The sequence below is a fragment of the Colossoma macropomum genome, unplaced genomic scaffold (assembly GCF_904425465.1).
Source record: "Colossoma macropomum unplaced genomic scaffold, Colossoma_macropomum, whole genome shotgun sequence".
Lineage (NCBI taxonomy): Eukaryota > Metazoa > Chordata > Actinopteri > Characiformes > Serrasalmidae > Colossoma > Colossoma macropomum.
In genome coordinates this window covers 13,397,056-13,416,767 of record NW_023494787.1, presented here as the reverse complement: position 1 = coordinate 13,416,767, position 19,712 = coordinate 13,397,056, and the positions used below count along the sequence as shown (strand labels likewise).

Genomic DNA, 19,712 nt, shown 5'->3' with positions numbered 1-19,712 from the left:
CAAGGAGGTAGTCATAATGTTATGCCAGATCGATGTAAGTTTCAATAAGAAATAATCTTATAATATTCTTGTAATAATCTAAAACTGAGAAATATTACATATTTCGACTACATTAAAGATGCATCCAGGGGCCCCATTCCCGTCTTTCTCCTAGAGCCCAAGAATCACTAAATCCGCCCTTCCCATGAAGCTGCAGTCTGATCACTGTAGCCATATAAAACAAAAGGCACAACTGGGAAAACATGAGCTTCTGCAACCATTTAGATGACCAGTATGCAAATATGAGTGTTTTTATTTATTTATTTTTGAAAGATGGAATTTCAATTGCACCAAGTACTGATGTCCCACTCATGAACAAATTGTTCTTGTGATTCGGTTGTTTTTCAGTGAATCAGTCGAACCGATTCACAAGTCCAAGGGAATCGAACTTCTCGTGTACTACTGTTTACGTCTGTGTTACTCGGGCGGACGACTGAATAATGATCTTTCACACTTCGGCCTCATAACATTAAACATCACATACTGTAACAGATTATGTACCGGCGTTTACACATTCCCTCTGTAACCTGCAACAAGGTGGTTCCTCTCTCTGTTGTGTTTGTGAATCATTAAAAGGCACCGTTCGAACGAATCGGCACGGATGATTCAAAGATTCGAATCAGTTGAATCAATCAAACTGTCATTAATATGTGAGGGTTTGTGTCACGATTTCATGACATTATCTATCTATCATTAGAGTTGTGTCACACGCGTTGTGACACGGCCCTACATATGGCGTGGATGCTACAAAAATCGGTTTGCTAAAAGGAATCGATTCGAAAGAACGATTCGTTCACTACGTCTTTGTACAAAGGCAGCAGCGTGTAGGTGGAGCTGAGGGCTGTAGCTCATTGGCGCAGGCCAGCTGATGCGCTGCAAGTCCAGCCCCCTGTCCTCCTCAGCCCTCACATTCCCAGCGCCACATACTTGATTATTCATTCTGTGCAGGTACAGCGGAAACCGAGCGAGCAGCAGAGCAGCCAAGCAGCCAAGCTACAGTCCGAGTCGTCCGCTGCTGCTGCTGCTGCTGTTGTTTTTACGAGCGTGATCTCTGTCGGTGTCGGATTATCGGATTGGTTCGTTCCATTAGAGCGACAGGGCTGCTGCAACCGCTGCCTTTCAGCAAAGCTTCTAGCTCGGCCAGGACAGAGCAGAGCAGAGGAGCCTGGGGGATCCACCTCCGCAGCCCTGCGCCTCCGACCACCCATCCATCCATTTTTAAGGGGTGCAACATCAAGCAATCATCAACAAGGGTAGGTCATTAAGGGCAGAACAGGTCAAACCATAGGAGCTTCTTGTTCGAATGTTCCCGTTCCACCTTAAATTGTGCAGCAGTTGCATTCTGGCGCCTGCACTATTTAAGGTGGAACGGGAACATTCGAATAGGAAGCTTCGATTGAATGCATAGGATGCTTGCGTGACATTTCATGTGTCTTGTGTTGCGTTTCAGCTCCTGACACGGTAAAAAAGGGGCAGAGATGCTGATGTGCTTCACTGACATAACAGCGTTTTGTGCGCATTTTGCATTTGCAGCATAACAGACTGTCGTGGCGATCTGGGGTGTTGGGGGGGCGGTGAGGGGGACGCGCGTTAAAACGCTTCTTTTGCATTTCAGCTCGTCGGGAACGATGCTTCGTTGAAATCACTGGATATCCAGGGGGGCTGCTCGCACACATCCGAGCTGGTCTCGTCTCCCCCCCTTTCTATTTCCCTCACCTCCCTTCCCCCCCTCCTGCAGCGTTTTGCCCCCCATCCCGCGCCTCCACAAACCCCCCCCACCCCTCCTCTCCTCTCCTCTCCTAACCCCCCTCCCTCCCCACCCCCCCACCCACCTCCCCCTTCAACCCCCGGCACGACTCATGGCTACTCTCCTGCGGAAGATCGGCCTGATCCGGCTGCACGACCGAGACACGGAGGACCCCAAGCACCAACAGGGCTCGCGCAAGGTGGCCAAGCAGGCCGGCCAGAGCCAGAAAGGGGGCACCAAGCACTGCGGCGCGGGAGGAGACACCAGCATCCTGGGCACGCCGGAGATTAAGGCCAAGAGGGCCTCGGACGTCCGGGAGAAGAAGGCGCCGAGCAAGGAGGGCAAGGAGAAGCAGCAGCTGCAGCAGCAGCAACAGCAACAGCAGCAACAGCAACAGCAACAGCAGCAGGAGAAGCAGCCAAAGCAGCATCCTCAGCAGCCTCCTGCGCCCAACCGGCAGCACTGCACGCAGGTGCGCACGCGCAGGCTCATGAAGGAGCTGCAGGAGATCCGGCGCCTGGGCGATAACTTTATCACGGTGGAGCTGGCCGACGACAACCTGTACGACTGGAACGTGAAGCTGCACCAGGTGGACAAGGACTCGGCGCTGTGGCAGGACATGAAGGAGACCAACACAGAGTACATCCTGCTCAACGTCACCTTCCCGGACAATTTCCCCTTCGCGCCGCCCTTCATGCGCGTGCTGGCGCCGCGCCTGGAGAACGGCTACGTGCTGGACGGCGGTGCCATCTGCATGGAGCTGCTCACGCCCAGGGGATGGAGCAGCGCCTACACCGTGGAGGCCGTGATGAGGCAGTTCGCCGCCAGCCTCGTCAAAGGGCAGGTGAGGTGGGAGATGGATGGGTGGGTGGGATGAGGGTGGTTTGGTGGTGCTGGAGATCTGGGTCTGTATTCACAAACCACATCAGGACCTAGGATCAGGGTTTTCTTTTACTATGGACATCATAAACACAGAGGGAACCTGATCTGAGAGCAGCTCTCTGACCCTGATCTGCTTTGTGAATACCAGCAGGATTGACACCTGATACAGGCATATTTAATGAAGATCTACTGAGTTGAATGAACTCGCACAGTGTTGAAATGCCTACAGTGATGAATTCGACACCTAAGGTGCTGAACTGGCATCTGCTGTGTTGAATGACTACATGATTGGTCCTAGAGAACATTTATTCAGCCTTATTTAGAGCCTTAAAGACACCTGGTCACACAGCAAAATCCCCCAGTGTTGAATTCACTCTTGAAGTGCTGAATTAGTTCCAGCAGTTTTTAATTAACTAGTAGAGCTGAATGAACACCTACAGTGTTTAATTAACTCTTTTACTATTGAATTAATACGTACACTGTAGGGGTGGGCAATATGACAATATGTACCATTATTGGGATAAATACAGTCACAGTGTCATCACTGTGGGAACGAAACCTTGTATCTCCACTTTGGCCGTTTTTCTTTTGTTTGACATAATTCGAAAACACCAAATGAGGACGAAATCAGTGACGAAAGGACCAATAGAAATGGTACAAAATCTTTTTACATTAACTCACACTGAAAGAGCGTTAAATGTTTTCTCTTCCTCCTGTAAAGTCATTTTTTTGGAGATATAAGGTTTTGTTCCAACACTGCTGATGTGCTTTTCTGATCATGGATATTGTTTGTGCTTAAAGACAACTGACCACCTGTTTCATTACATAATTAGTCCTGTTTTGTTGGATTGGATTGGAAAAAAATCGTAATCAGTAGATTTTTGCTCAGAACATGCCAATCAGCCAATTTATTATTTTGATTTTGACTGCTGCACTTGTATGATGTAAACAATATAATTGAGGTCTGTTTGAAATTGTCGGTCGCCTCTTACATTTGATTTTTGATGAACTGATTTCTCATCATTTGTAAGTTTAAAATGCCACTTTGGTCCATTAAAGAGCAAATCATGTTTATATTATTTATGTTATTGAGACTTTGGCTAATAGAAAGTACTGTAAATGTAGTAGTAATGTAAAAAAAATCATGATTGATTCATTCAGTCATTTAAATGTAGCAGGACTGGTCCGTTCCAACGAATCAAACCTTGGAAAAAAATGTATCATGAGGCATATTGTGTATCAGGAAAATATCTTGAAGTAGCACGGTATCATGTTTCTGCCATATTGCCCACCAGTACTTTCAGTATTAGCATCCACAGTGTTGAATTCACCCTTTCAATGTTGAATGAACATAGTGTTGAACAAACATGGGCTTTTTCAAGGTTGTTTACACACCCACACACACACACACGCACGCACACACGCACACGCACACACACACACACACACACACACACTATACACACATACATACGTATATGAAGTAATATAGTGTTGAGGAATTAGCTCATGTAGTGTTGAGTTAATAGCTGCTGTATTGAAACATCTACAGTGTTTAAATGAAACAGTAAAAAATACACACCTACAGTGTTGAGTTGACTCATATGGTGCTGAAGTCACTCAGAGTTCATTTGTTTCCAGTTTGACTTCTCTTAAACCCTGTAGGTGTTTATTCAAAGGGGATTTTGCTGTGTTAGCTAGATTAGATTTGTGAGGTTTGGGCTGGAGGTGAAGGTGGATCTTTTGGGAGAAGGTTTTGTGTGGAAGTTCTGAACACAGTGGTGAGCTGGATCAGGTGTGGTGGACTTGGGTTGGAGCTCAAACTCTGCAGGGTGGTAGATCTGCAAGGACTGGCTTATGCCATCTGTCCTTTTTTAGCCCCAGTGGGTAGAAGGTAGGCTGTAAAGGAAATTCATTACAGAGGGAAAAAAACTAAAGCATCTATTGTTACTCGAGTGCACATTTCTCTTTGCATTGTAAGCAGAGGATTTCTCTTACCTTATTATCGGCCTGATTGTTTCCTCACACTGCATCATAAGCAGTCATTGCACATTCTGCTTAACAAATGCAGCAGAATCCAAGACAGCACATGAGAATAGATGGGGCTTATCTGCTCATATGACATGCTGATGGAGGGTTTGTGAAGCCTGTAATTGGTGACATGGAAATGTGTTAAAAATAAGATCAAGGGAAAGAAGCTGACTAGCCACATGTTATTTTAGAGGTGTTGATTATGTTTGTCTGTGCTTCAAGGTGACTAAAAATGCTTTCGTGTGCCAATTTTATAGGCCTTCGCCTTTAGGACAACATTTTCATTAAATTGCCGGAAGCATTCAAGGGCAATTACCAATCTAGACACTGCTAACACAGCAGATTCCCCAGGGAGGTCCGGTGCATAGAAATGTTGCTGCAGATAACAAGAAGGTCCATTATGATAAGCCTTTTCATAGTTACGTTATGCTACAGACATTATTCAGTCATATTTATGATAATTACACAACGTTGCACTTTGTTAGACCTTAGCTGCAAACACTTTATTTGCTGCTTGTCTTTTTTTCTTTTGCTTATGATCGTTGATGAAATTCTGCGGTTGTAAGGAAGCATTTTATGCAAGCCTGTGATGCAATCTAATCAGGCTACTGTCCTCAGCAGCTCGGAGATGTTTGTGTAATTTTAATTAATTTAATGCATCGCAGTAGCTACTACAACTGCGGATTATGATTCTCCTTACCAGCGAGGATGTGCAGCAGAAATCTCCTTTAGTGTTCAGAGAAAGAATCAGTGACGGCATGAAGAGAGACGTCATGTAGTGTGTTTGAAATTGCCAGTAGCCTCTTACATTTGATAGTGATGAATTTAAAATGCCACTTTGGTCCATTAAAGAGCAAATCATGCTATTTATATTGAGACTTTGGCTAATGGAAAGTACTGGAAATGTATTAGTAATGTAAACACTCATGATTGGTTCATCCCAAAGGACAGTGTTATTAAAATGTGGCATGACTGGTTCTTTTTTGTCTGTACCAGCTGATCAAACCTCGTGTAAAATATATGACATCATGATCGCCCACCCCTACTTACAGTCTTAAGATCTACAGTGTTGAATTCACTCTTGTAACGTTGAATGGGTGATTCATATGGCCTGTTCTGGTATTTGGTGATCTTGATGCACTGCTTTTCAGTTTTAGCAATATTTTTGTGCAATATTTCATCAATAATGAGCACTGTATCCATGATATAATATAACACAATAGCAGTGTTACTAAATAGTTTTAGTCATGTAAACTGCAGGGACTGCAATTTGCAACTCACTTTAGATTTTACATTAGTATTAATCTACATAGTAGGTTAGTATAAACTTGGACAATGTAATGATACTGAATTTTATCAATATTGCCCGGCACTAGTATTCTGTTTGTATTCTTTGGTACAACAGGGCTGCTTTGTTCAATGCCTTTTTCTAGAGTGTGTTCTGACCCAAAATTCCCAAAAAGGCTGATAAAGTATTATCAAATTGAATTCCAGTTGTAAACCCAAGGGATTTGTACCTGTCTAGGCTTTATATATGGAAAATGGATTTAGGCTAGATTTTGGCTTTTCCATTAGAAAGGTCTGCTGATATGTTGCCAGGTCTTAATTATGGATGGTTTGGGAGACGTTCATCTTTTCTTGCGTCTTGATGCTTATTGTCACTGTCGTAACATATCTCCAAAATGACAATGGCAACACTTTACTTGAACTCTGCTGGTTATGGCATGGTTTGAAAAAACCATGCCATAAAGATGTCATGGCAGATGTTATAAACTGTCTTGACAGACATTGTTCAGTTCAGGGTTATGTTACGATTATCGGTAATTGTCATGACAGATGCCATAATGTTTGTCAGGACGCTTATGTCTTGTGCAGATTCTTGCTGAGTACTCTAGCCGTCATGTCACCAAATGTTATGGCATCCTATATGACGTTTAACAGTAATGGTAACATGACACCGTTATATTACTAGGAATAATCTACCATGTCCGCTCATGACAGCATACGACATCTGCCATCACCTGTTTATGGTTATGTCCTTGAACCCTGGGCTTATTATTCACCTATACGCCTTGCAATACTGCATATTATTCATTACCACCATTTCTAGGGATGCGCTAAATCGGATTCATATCAGGCTTGTAACCATACAGAAATAATGCTACGTTTCTCCGTAATGCTAATCTAGTTAGATGTGTTCCCAGTTTCTACTTTATGTGTATAGCGCAGTTTCCATATCGGTGCATCCCTAATCTCTATTGATCATCATCATGAACTCCTAACTTTAAGTACAGCTGGTGTAAAAATGAAAAACAAAAAAATGACTTCAGTAGTTTTAATATGACCACAACAATACAGTCCACTGCTTAGTCACTTCACCTTCAGATTTGTCTGTCTGAGGTCACAAACAGGATGTACCCATGAGGTCTTGATGGCGTCATTTAAATCCCTCACAGGCCCGTGTGGGTTATGTAATAACAGTGGCTTGAGTTCACCCACAATGCATAAAGGCCCAATGCGTCCACTGACTGATCCCCATTCAGAAGATTACCCATCTGGCACCTCACACCGCCACCGTGTAGCGCTCAATACATGCTGCACTAAATCAGCTCATGCTAACGTTGTTGCAGGTGTTGCTGCGGGAAATAATGCAGCCGGACCGAATTCTCAGTTCTTTTTCGCACCGCTTGTTCTTGAGCTAAGCCGCAATGCATTGTGGCTTAATTAAGGTTTCGTTAGCTCCTGTTAATCCAAAAATCACAGGCTTTTGTGTGCGCAGTTAGGACGCTCTCCTCACAAGTGAGTGCACTGCATTACTTCTGGGCCATTACGCCGCTGCCTGCCCGGAGAGAGCCTGTGGCAAGAGCAAAGCTATTTCTGTCTCTGCGTCCCCGCTGCCTTACATCAGCAGTGGCACTGGTACGACCCCACTGCTCTCGCACACCGCTCTCACACGCTGAGTGGAATGTGAGCATGTGTGTGTGTGTGTGTGTGTGTGTGTGAGGGCTGCACTGTATATCATTTGTTAATCTTTAACAATGATTTGGCCACTGCACAGATCCAATACAAGGTATCAGGTGTAGCAGTGGGCAGCATGGCCATAAATGTACACCACGATATAATTAAAACTTCACTTAAGCCTTCAAATGTGCCTGGCTCTCTCTGCATTAATCCGACCGGCTCCCTCTGCAAGCTAGGTTAGATCAGGAGTCACAGCACAAATGTTCAGAAGAGCCATTTTGTCCTTTCAACAAAAATCAAACCACCTTGGGAGCCACAACATTTAATGTCCAGTATGTCTCAGTATGTGCTGATGTCCTAGTATAGACTAAACAATGTAAACTGAGAGCGCAGATTTACTTTGCTCTGCTTTAAGCTTCGCCTACAGCCGCTTTCCTCCCATCTCCTCCTGAAGACTTTTCCTCAGAAGTAGATCAGTTAAATGTCTCTCTACATTCGGCTGTTTTACGAGGCTAAAGTCGCTTCTTGTTCTCCAGCTTCTTGTTCAAATTTACCCGTTCCACCTTAAATTCTAACTGAGGCGCCAAATGTAAATGCGGCACCATTTAAGGTGGAACGGGAGAATTCGAAAGAGAAGCTGACTTCAGCTCCGCCACTTTTTAGTGTTTGACAGTCTCTCGTTGCAGATTTAACGTACCAGGAAACCAACTGCGCTGCTTATAAATGCGAATAACGCATCGTTGCTATGTGACCTGCAGTCTGCACGCCGGTTCTCAGTTGTTGCGAAACACGGCTTACGCGCTATGTTTCACACGACCCGTCTCAAAGATACTTTACTGACACAGCGATCCCCCCGTCTCTACAACGAGACCAAAACCGAAGTTATAAAATCACTAAAGAAACCGGGTAGGACGGCTGTAACGCGCTGCGTGGACATCCACTGACACTGGATCTTATTTTACCATAACCGCGCATTTTATTTCATTATGGATCATTACAAATACTTTGGTTTAAAAGTACCAAGTCACTTTAAATAACAATAACACAGAGTTAGTCACTTTAAAATGTATATTGTCTCCATATTCTGTGTATGTTTTGTGTATATTTAATATATTTCAGTTGGTTTTTCTTGTATTGTATTTATATTTATTTACTTTCTGTAGAGTGATTAGCTGAGCCTCACCACAAGCATTTCAATGCATAAATGTCATGTTGTGCAAGTGACAAATAAACTTGAAACTTGAACTCGAAACTTGAGCTCACACTGTGATAAAATATAAATGCTATATAGAAAAAAAAGGTGCATTGAGGTGCATCGATAATCGTTTTATAATCGCATCGCAGCCCTCTGAATCGTAATCGAATCAAATCGTGAGGTGCCTAGAGATTCCCACCCCTAGTGTGTGTGTGTGTGTGTATATATATATATATTATATATATATATATATATATATATATATATATATATATGGAAAACATGTGCAGGCTCTTGAATGTAACTGCTGCACCATTTAAGGTGGAGCGGGAAAATTGAATAAGAAGCCAACTCAGCTCATAGCATTTTGTTTGAATTTCCCATTCCACCTTAAATCGAACACAATGACAGGCTCTTGAATGTAACTCCTGCACCATTTAAGGTGGAGCGGGAAATTCGAATAAGAAGCCAGCTTCAGCTTTGTAGGATTTCTAAAATGGTGTTCCATGTACTCACACCTCTGACCATCAAACACTGCTGGAATTTGTAAAATATTACAGTGATTCATGCTTCAGTACCAGCTGCTCTGTGGCTTATTGTGCAGACAAGACCCCAGCTGTGGCCTCGTCTGATAAAAGGCAAGTTCTCAGGTGGTAGGAGAGGAAAACAAGTGCGACTATCAGTCTGGTATCCATGTTAGGCCGAGGCTAGCCCTAAAAGACCAGCCGTCCCTTTATGTCCGCTGCCTTGAAAACAAAGTGGACTACGTAAGGTGCAACAGACTAGACAGCAGGAGGTGATCAAGGGTCTGCTGCATTTCTGTTAACATGACTGAAACATTGACTCAGCCACTCAGCTAAACAGGCTAACGCTCCTGTGGTTTGCACTGCTTGAATATCATGTTATCTGCATGTATTTGTGGCACACCAGTATAACAGTGTATGTGCCAGTACACTGCCCACTGCTAATCAGCCCTAATGTAGCAATGTAATCAAGATATTACATTTTGTCAATATGCTGCTGCCTGTGTGTGAGAAACCAGGCTGTCAGCTCAAATATCTGTTTGTCCCACACAGCCTGTAGGCCTCAAATTGAGGCTGAATCTTTAACAAACCTCTGGCAACCTAATTAGTTCATTATTAAAATGATATAAAGAGCGCTTTGTGTTTGTGCTACTGATGATTAAAAAAAGAACAGCGATGGAAGATAATAACATTTAGTGAAATGTGAAGAGAAATAAGAAAAAAATAAGGTATTACAGTTTTAGGTAGGCACTCATTCTGTTGAAATGCCAGGCACATTTGAAGGCTTAAGTGAAGTCATCTTTAAAATTATGTCTGATGGTCAGCAGCCATTTTGTGCAAATCAAACCCCAGCAAGCGCACCGCTCCCCTGCACTTCTCAGAATGAGAGAACACTAAATGGCTTTCAAGGCCATATGATTAAGGTTATTGCTGCAAAGGCTGTAGGACTGAATTATATTTTTTATAAGCGGCAATGTGCTCTATAGTGTGAGTCAACACAGTTGCAAATGTGAGTCATTTCGTTCACCAGCTGGTGCAAGAATGTCTTATCAAAGCAACTAATCATGATCAGAAGTATTTTTCTTTCTTTAAAGGAAACGTCTACCAAATATTTGCATAATTCAGTTGTTGAGATGGAAACCAGGCCATTCATAGTGGTTTGATGGTGCATGATGGAGCACCTTACTCTGATTTCTTTACAGTGGAGGAGATAGGAACCAGGGGTCATGAGGCTTACAATGCAAATCTATTTTATTTACTGTCCAGTGAACCTACACGGGAGTTTTTATATATAATGTCGATAATAGTAAAATAGGAGTAAATCTGAATCCGTGTTGCATGTATCTGTCCACCATGAATGGATTTAAAAAATATGTTTTAGGCCAAAAGTTTGTCTCAGAACTATTTAGCAGCATATTTGTAACTATTTTTTGTAGTAATTTACTGTGAGGGAGCTTTTAGAGGCATTAAAGCTTACGGATGTCTGGTTCTTATCACCACCACATGGCCATTTCACACCAACACTCACTCTGAATGACTTACATCTAAACTATTTAACTCTACAGAAATTTTGAAAAATCAGTGGAATCGCCCTTTTATTATAAACCTCGATACAGCCATGAACAGGGTCCGATTTTCCACTGCTGCTCCACGACACTGCTGGAAGTTTCCTGCTATGCCGTTACACATCAGAATCAGATTATCTTGATTTAACTGAACTTGGACTCATGCCATTGGTGTCTCTGGAAAACCCTGGTATCTCCTAACCACAATTAGAATGGCTGACCTCACTGTGGAGGCAGTACTAAGCACTACAGCAGTTTACTTACATAATGAAGTTAGCTGTTTCCCCTGGCGTCCTCTGGTGATTTGCAGCGCTCTTTAAGCTGGAGGACACCGTGGCCTTCCTGCGGCACTGCAGCTTCTGGGAGATTAGTCACAGCCCTCCAACAGCACCGAACCTCATCACTTTAAAGGGAAAATAAGATTTATACAGTTTCCCCTTTAAATCGAGTCAATCGGCCAACATATGTTTGGTGTCCAGTGTTTACTTCTTTAGTTCTGCACTGGAGCTACATGGAGGCTTATGTAGCTAAGATGTAATGCAAGCCTATAGCACACAATTAGCATTTTGTAAACTGCATGCTTTAAGCCAAATGCTGCTTGCATTAATGTCACATGAAGTATGTACTTTTATATCTGGAGCAGTCAAGTAATCTCAAATACTGTTCCTTTAAAGCCCATCGTATTGGACACAACTCAGTTTTTATAGACAACTGTGTGCCATGCAGTGTCTGAAAGCTCACAAGCAAGTCTCTTAGTGATTACTGAACAGTTCAACATGGTCTGATGGTTCCTTAAAGCGATAAATCAGCTGTTCCTCAGCTTTACAAAGTTGTCAAGGTGAGCTGTCGCTTGTCGAAACATGCTTTCTTGTGGTTCCTGCAGTGAGTTGAAAAGGTGTTAGCTAAGAATAGTTTTGTTTCTGTGCTCATTAAATGATCAGTTTGGTTAAAAATCTAAATTTGCACTATTTTTCCATAACCACAAATGTAGTTCAGCATGAGCTCAGTGTGTGATGATTTAGGTGTGCACAGTGCTAATTGGTGGGGTAATCTTCATTAATTTTTAGCTACATAAGCCACATTTTCTAAAGTGCTTCAGTGCAAAACTAAAGAAGAAAACCACACATCTTGGCTCACTGACTACATTTGAAGTAAGGGAGAAAAACAGGCAGTCTCATGTGAAAGTTTGGACACTCCTGGTCAAATTCGTACTTTTTTTGCCAGCTGCCGTTTACTTTGTGGCATTACTTAGAATAAAATTTCGTCACATTAACTTACACTGAAATTTGAGAACATTTTTTTCTTCTTCCGTAAAGTTTTTTGAGGTTTTCTTCCCACACTGTCATGCTCTAAAGATGAGACATTTTCAGTCAAGACAATTTAAGTTATTTGGGAAAACAAAAACATAAAATGTGACATGTGCCCAAACCTTTATTTATATATATATAAAATCACTTAGATAACGCTCAAACTTTCAAACGTTTGTGTAAGATGGTATATTTGATTTTCTATTAAACCATTCTTTTTAAAAGGCCAGTATCAAGGAAAACCGAATTTTCCTGATTTATTTGCTATAAAGGAAGGTTTGAAGTAATATGTAAGCACTGTTAAACTTTCAAACGTACAGTTAACTCCCCAATTCATACAGTGCAGCTCATTTTGAATTTGTCGGGCCTTATTCACAAATATCTTCCTGTGTTTCTTCTTAAATTTATTCTACGTCAGATTCATTAAACCGCAGAATTGTTCTCACCTTTATGCTCTTGAGTGTGTGTAGATTCTGTTCTTACCTAAGAACCTTAAGTAAGAAAACACTGGTGAATGTCAGAATCTGTAAAAACTGTGTATTTTAAGAAGAAATTTCGTCTTAAGAACGGTTGGTGAATGAGGCCCATTGTTTCTGTGATGTCACAAGACCCAACTACACCTATTCAGCCCCGCCCCTCAGACTCGTATGGAGTGTTTCAGCTCTGAGTGCTTTTTGAATGAGGCGAAATAAAAGGCAGTCAGAGCAGAGGTCATTTACATACATCACTCTTAAAGGTGCAGTAATAAAAAGTGCAGTTCTGAGGGCTAAAGAGAGATTGGAGAAATGAAGTATGACAATTTTTGGCACATAAAACCACACAAATGTTTTAAGTGGACCTCAAGAGAAAAATAAAGTACAAGACATTGTATTTTGTATCTTTAATGCACTTGTATCTTTACTGTATTCTTTATTGCATTTATTTGCAGTTTCCGACCAAATTTTTCCATTTTTTTTTTTACATTCCTAGGGCCGGATCTGCAGGAAAGCAGGGAAGTCTAAGAAAGCCTTCAGTCGTAAGGAAGCTGAAGCCACCTTCAAGAGCCTTGTGAAGACCCACGAGAAGTACGGCTGGGTTTCTCCTCCAGTGTCTGACGGTTGACGAATTCAACCAGCGGTGCAGCAGCTTCTCTCCCTCCCTCCTCCACGTGGCTTTCTTGAGTTGGGTTTTTCATTGTTTTTTTTTTCACACCACCAAACTTGAAATGGAAAAAAAAAAAAAGAAATAAAATAAAACGCAACAAAAAAGCTATCGTGTCGCACCCTCCAAATGTTGCTGACTCTTCACAACCACGTCCACCACGCCTGCCCCGCTCATCTCTCATTCCTCACCCAGGTGCCATGGACCAGTCGCTGGCTGTGACGTGTTGCGTTTATTAATGCTGTGGATTGGACTACGCTAAAAGACAGTCTGTTGCTGAAGGACTGTGGAAATGAATGAGGCCCTGAGGAATGTAATGCCCCTGTATTGGGACAGGACATGCCCCAACCCTCACCTCCTACTTCTATACTATACCTCTCTATCACTCTATACCTCTCTGTGTTCATCAGTGTGCTCTGTGTTTTCACTCCTCCTGCTACTTCTCCTCCTCCTCTTCTTTTTCTCTGTTTTTCCTCTTTTTTCTTTCTTTTTAGAGCTGACGACGCATTGCACTGAACAGCATCAGCCTTTCCTTCATTTACATGCAAATGACTCTGTTAATATTTAATAGATAGGCAGATTAGTACAGTACATTTGAGGTTCAGTTTTTTTTTCCTTTTCTTCTTCGGCTGTGCTATTTTTCACAGTTCAATGCAACATGAAGATTGTAATTTATGTGGAGCTGTGCTCTTCTTTCTCTTTCTCTCTCTCTCTCCCTCTCTATATATATCTCTCTCTATCTCTCTCCATGCGCGTGGCTAAATTTAGACATCACTGTGTTGCGTAGATGGTGATTGATTTCTAATGGAGAAAAAAAAAAACACTCGTTGCTTATGCAGAGGTACAGTAAAGATTAAAAAAAGAGTGGTAGTGAGCCATTCTTGATAGTCATTTAACATATTATTTCTTTTTCTTTTTTTTGGAGAAGACCAAAAGCCTATAATTCTGATGATCTTGATACCAGATGGCAGCACCGAATGTCAAAGTCCCAGCGTGTAGGTGGGCGTAATGCACACTGAGTGCAGGGCAGGGGTAGCGTGCGCTAAGCACTGTGGTGACGTGGTTTTTAGCAGCGTGCATGAACGCTGCTTATGAAGTCAGTCTCTTCAGAGCAGCGAGCATCAGTTATGTGACGTAATGGCTACAGCGGGGACTGGCGGCCCACGTTGGCACAGCCGTAAAGACAACACTGTGTTTTGGCACTGCTGCAGCTTATTTCCCCGCAAGCCAAACACTGCAGTCGCACACAAAAGATGTTTTTCTGATACGGGAGATTGAACACACTGACCTGCTCGGGTTGTTTATCCTTGCGGTGTGGCCATGCTTTGATTTGCTGCCCAATTCTTCTTGCACTGACTTTGCATCACTGTTCCGGTTCCTCATCATGCTCAGCGCAGAGGCAGCAAAATGGCTCAGGCAGAGAGGGCTTGCAAGGGGTCAAGGAGAATGGTCCGAGCCTCAGAGCCTGTATCAGCACCTTAAACTGCAGGCGTATTATTCAGTTGTTAATCTTAAAGGGACTCTCTGACCAAAACGAAAGACTCTGCCATTGATACGTCTGTTGTAAACCTGTTTACTCGCATCTTGCAACACCTCTATAGTGAGATTTTCTGGTTTAAAGACTAAGAAACTCTCTTCTGATGATGTATCTTGAAGGTGAGAGGAACTTTAAAAACTAAAACTACTCTGGGTGGATTTTTGCAGGCTGGCTGAAGTTTTTTATGTTAGCTGGTGGATGCAGAAGGAATCCAGATAGCGAATGTTACTGTAGTCATATATCTCACTCCAGCTGTGTAACTGTAGTAGCTATCTTCAAATCATTGTTTCAGTGGAGAGGATGGATTACAGAAATGACAGAAATAAGGAGGATGGCAAGCTAAAAGCTGAAGTTAGAAACGTAGCTAGCTATCTAGCTACCTTTGTACCAAAGTTTGCCTTTGTTACTCTGGCTGAAAGGATATAAAAACCTGCCCCGTGTGTCCATTTTGTGCTGAATAGAAACAGAATCAGTGTTTTCTTTGCATTTTTTTGTTTGACGACTGAGGTAAAAGCTACACTAATGCCTATAGATCAGTGGCTAGGCTAGCAATCAGGATTGGGTGACACCACAGGGATTCCCAATGTCCCAACGTATTTGCATAATGCATGCTGGGAATCGTAGTGAGAGAACATTGATGAATGAAAACGATACAATGCAGAAGGAGGCCAGATAGCGAATGTTACTGTAGTCACATATTCCAGCTGTGTAACTGTAGTAGCTATCTTCAAATCATTGTTTCAATGGGGAGAATGGATTACAGAAATGACAGAAATGAGGAGGATGACAAGCTGAAAGCTGAACTTAGAAAGGTAGCTAGCTATCTAGATACTGTGCCAAAGTTTGGCTTTGTTACTCTGGCTGAAAGGGTAAAAAACTTGCCCCTGGTGTCCATTTTGTCCTGAATAGAAACAGAATCAGTGTTTTCTTTGTGTTTTTGTTTGACGACTGATGTAAGAGCTACACTGATGCTGGCTTGGTTATATTTTTTAGCCTATGGATCAGTCGCTGGGCTTGCAGTCAGGATTGGATGACACCACAGGGATTCCGAATGTCCCAAAGTATTTGCATAATGCATGCTGGGAATTGTAGTGAGAGAACATTGATGAACGAAAATGATGCAAAATTGCGAAGGAGCATAGCACTGCATATTAAACAACCTATAACATATTAAACTCTAGTTGTAGACAAGCCTTAAAGTTAAAATGCTAGATCCTCTTTTATGACTCCAGACTGGGCCTAAGTACAACCCTTAGCCAGTACACTATGCGCCTGCTGATGCCACTGTTGATAAGAGGTAAATTAAGATGGACCTAAAAGGAGCAGTTTAGGGTGTTTTTTATTGTCCAGCAGTGGTGTGGAATGCTAGCAGCTCATTCAGTGACCCGACTGATGCTGGGAGGCACACCTTGGTGTTATCGACCGCCTCTCCAAATGTCAGCATGAATCCAAAATGGCACGAGCCTCAGTGTGTCTGCAGAAAGCAAACAAGCCTGAACTAATGCTACTCCAGTATATGCTATTAGACTATCACCTTGAGAAGATCTGAAATTGCTTCATATCTTATGATCTGGCAAATTCAGCTAAACTGCATATAGCTTGAACTTTTCACCTCTCGTTGCTCCTTCATGCAGTCCCTGGTGCGTCGTTCGCTTCACGTTACATGACTGCGCAGTTGGTAGCAGAAAGCCTGATTATATCCTCTGGTGCTTCAGGGGAACTTTAAATGTCATAAGGGATGCTGCTAATTAACATGGCATTTCAAAAAAGGGAGAAGGAGAAAACAAACGAATAAGCATTCTGTTTTTTTGATGCTGTTTCGGTCAAGAAGATACATGGACTTTAGAAAATCTGTATGTCAGGGAAGCGTTCACGGTACAGCATTTCACTGCTGAGCCCATGCTGGTGCTTGAACTGTACAGTTTAATTCCAGACATCCTTCTCTTTCATGTCATTGAAGAAGATCCCGCATTATTAGCAAGGCATGTCATAACAGCCTTTACTCTGGAAGAGTCCAGACACGATTTTCTTTCCCAAAATAAATTGGTGCAACATCATGATTCCAGATAGATAAATAAAAACATGTTCAAGAACAGAACACTCAGCATCTGCCCATAGACGTCTATTGGACGAGTATTTCCTGTTAATGAGTTTTGTGTTCTTTCGTAAGTTCAGGAAGACGTGTTGAATTTTTTGTCCGTGGTAATTGACCGTATGCTAAATATGTGGCAGATAGAGATCAGATTAAAGACATGCTAGAGTATTCCTTTAAAGTGCTCCCTGTACTAGACTAAAAATACATAAAAAATAAACACCAGTATTTCACTGCAGTTCAGAACGCTCCTCTGAGACTAAAAGAGGGCGAAGATTGGGAAAATTCCTGGTGTGTACGCCTGGCCTGAGGCAAATGAGAGAGAAAAGGGCTGTTGATATCTGCTGAAGATATGACTATTTATTTTTTGTCACAGCTTTCTCGTGTAGTTTCGAGGAACCGGATGTGCTTAAAGGCAGTGTGGATGAAAGAATTACACTCCAGTATAAAGAACTGGTGGTTTGTCCCTGTGCTTAGAAACAAATGTCAGATGACTATGTGGTTTTTACTTGATGTCCGTCTGGTAGAGAACGGATCACTAATCAAACGCTCTTGGTCTTCTCCAGTCTCTGTTTGGACAGTCATTTGAAAAGTGGTCATGTGCATATTCGTATGGACGTAGCAAGAGGAGATACTATAACATCGACTAATTATAACCGGTCAAAGTTATCTCAAAAACTGGATGTTTGCTGGCTTTAAGAGCATAATTTTGTGATAGTTTAGATTGGTAGATTGCAGACACTAACTGAATTAATTGTCCAAACAAGTGAGATGATTCTATTGTATTATATCTGCATGTGGTCTGTGATTGTTAGGTAGCTTTCAATTTTTTTTTATTTTTCAAAGAAAAGCAGGAAAACTATGGGGGGAAAAAAAGAACAGGAAAAAAAATCTTACTTGTGTTTTTTTCTGTTTTTGTCATTTTTCTTTCATTAATGTCTTAAATGTCAGATTGTGTTATATGAATGTTTGTGTTTTAATTTATTTGTGGTTTGCCAAAATGAAGATTTTGAAGCATGTTGCAGGTATTGTCACTGATTAAAGAGAAAAAAAATGAGAAAAAAACCTTAAAGTGGAATATTATGTACCTGGATTGAAGGGGGGTCTGCCGTATAGGGACCGCAGGCTCCGGGCTGTCAGGAATAAAGGACATGACGAAGCGTATTTTCCAGATTACACAAAGCAACATCACAGGACACGGTCAGAGCAAAACCAAACAGGAATGTGCAATAAAAGTTGTAGGCTTATTCAACCCTGCAGACCGATGTGGTGCTCGTTTTCCTTGTGTTTCTCTTCACTGTCAGTGGTTCAGCGCTGGTCAGCGTTCAGCAAAATGGTGAGCTGTTCTAGTAGATCATGAATGTAATAGGGCTGTCACGACTACTGGATTCAACAGAAGTTGATTAAAATTGACCTTGTGTGAATTAAAACTAATTCAAATTCATCTTCTGTGAAACGTTGGTAATTTGGATGTTTTAAATATCTGAATGTGTTAAAGGCCCCGTGTCATGGAAACCCAAATTCCGGATTTAAATAAAAGACTTTGATTTAGTATGTAAACATAGTTAAAGTGTATATTTCAATATTTGAAAATGTATTTCTATATATGAGAACTAAGCTACGAAAACACGCTGCTTTGAAATTAATTATTTTGATGTCACAAGAAACAATATAAACGGCATCCACATGTTAAAACAGCAGCTCGCAGGCAGTTCCGTCCATTCACGCAGAGGTATAAGTAGCTATAACTGTAAGCAGCCATAAGAAGTGTTTCAGTCCAGAATGCTTTTTGAACATGCCACAACACAGTGCAGCCAATCAGAACAGCGTTCATTTACATAAACACAGGCTGTTTGACGGATTTAGAGATGGTCCTGTAAAATTAATTTTGAGTGTTATACATTTGATTTATTTTATATGAGAAATCCAATCCTTATTATAAATATAAAAAGAGGGAAAAAACATACTTTACTTTTGATGTAAATGTGAAATTTACACACAATATAAAGGACAACAGGCATTCATTTTCAAAGTATGTCAAAAACTGAGAAATGACAGGTAAATCACACCCTATTTAACTCTGTGGATGCATCCAGAATCACATACTATACACTAATAATTAGGGATGCACTGATATGGGAATAGTGGTCAAATGTCCATATCCCAATATTTTTCATGTTGAACCCAGTACATACAAATGTAGAACTTGTGACTACACCTACCACAATTAGTACTGAAGAGAAATGTAAAAGGCCCATGTCCCCCCACCCTGAACTTTTTTGTGTGTAATTTTTTACATGACCATTCCAACCTCTCTTTATCAGTTTGAATAAAACAGGCAGTTTTTGTTACTGTACCTTTAAGGGGTGATACATGTAAATGACCTCTGTTCTGATGGGCTAGTCTGTATTGTGCCTGTCAAAAAGCAGAATGAAACACTCCTTATAACTTCAGCATAAATGGGCAGGGCTAAACTGCTGGAGGTTGAATATATGTAAGTGGCTATATGCAAATATGATGGTGTTGTGACATCACAACATCTGCAGTTATAACACAGGCTGTTCTTACAGCTTAGTTTACCTGTATGGACCATACAGAGTGGGGGGAGAAAAGTGTATTTTGAAACTTTAATAATGTTTACATACTACACATCTGCTTTTGTTAATAATAATAATAATTAAATAAATAACCA

General features: G+C 41.6%; 1 protein-coding gene across 1 annotated transcript; it reads left to right on the top strand.

Moving 5' to 3' along the window:
- Positions 1-1,875: 1,875 nt before the first annotated feature.
- On the top strand, positions 1,876-18,281 carry ube2ql1 (ubiquitin-conjugating enzyme E2Q family-like 1). The gene is made up of 2 exons (XM_036566197.1): positions 1,876-2,630; positions 13,221-18,281. Exons 1-2 carry the CDS (start codon positions 1,899-1,901, stop codon positions 13,350-13,352), a joined length of 864 nt encoding a protein of 287 aa, XP_036422090.1. The 5' UTR covers positions 1,876-1,898; the 3' UTR covers positions 13,353-18,281.
- The last annotated feature ends 1,431 nt before the right edge of the window (positions 18,282-19,712 follow it).

Excerpts from the sequence above, each read along its gene's own strand:
- ube2ql1 (XM_036566197.1), top strand. The coding sequence starts at position 1,899 with ATGGCTACTCTCCTGCGGAAGATCGGCCTGATCCGGCTGCACGACCGA. Across the intron at positions 2,631-13,220 it reads CCAGCCTCGTCAAAGGGCAG|GGCCGGATCTGCAGGAAAGC; the intron begins GTGAGGTGGGAG and ends TTACATTCCTAG.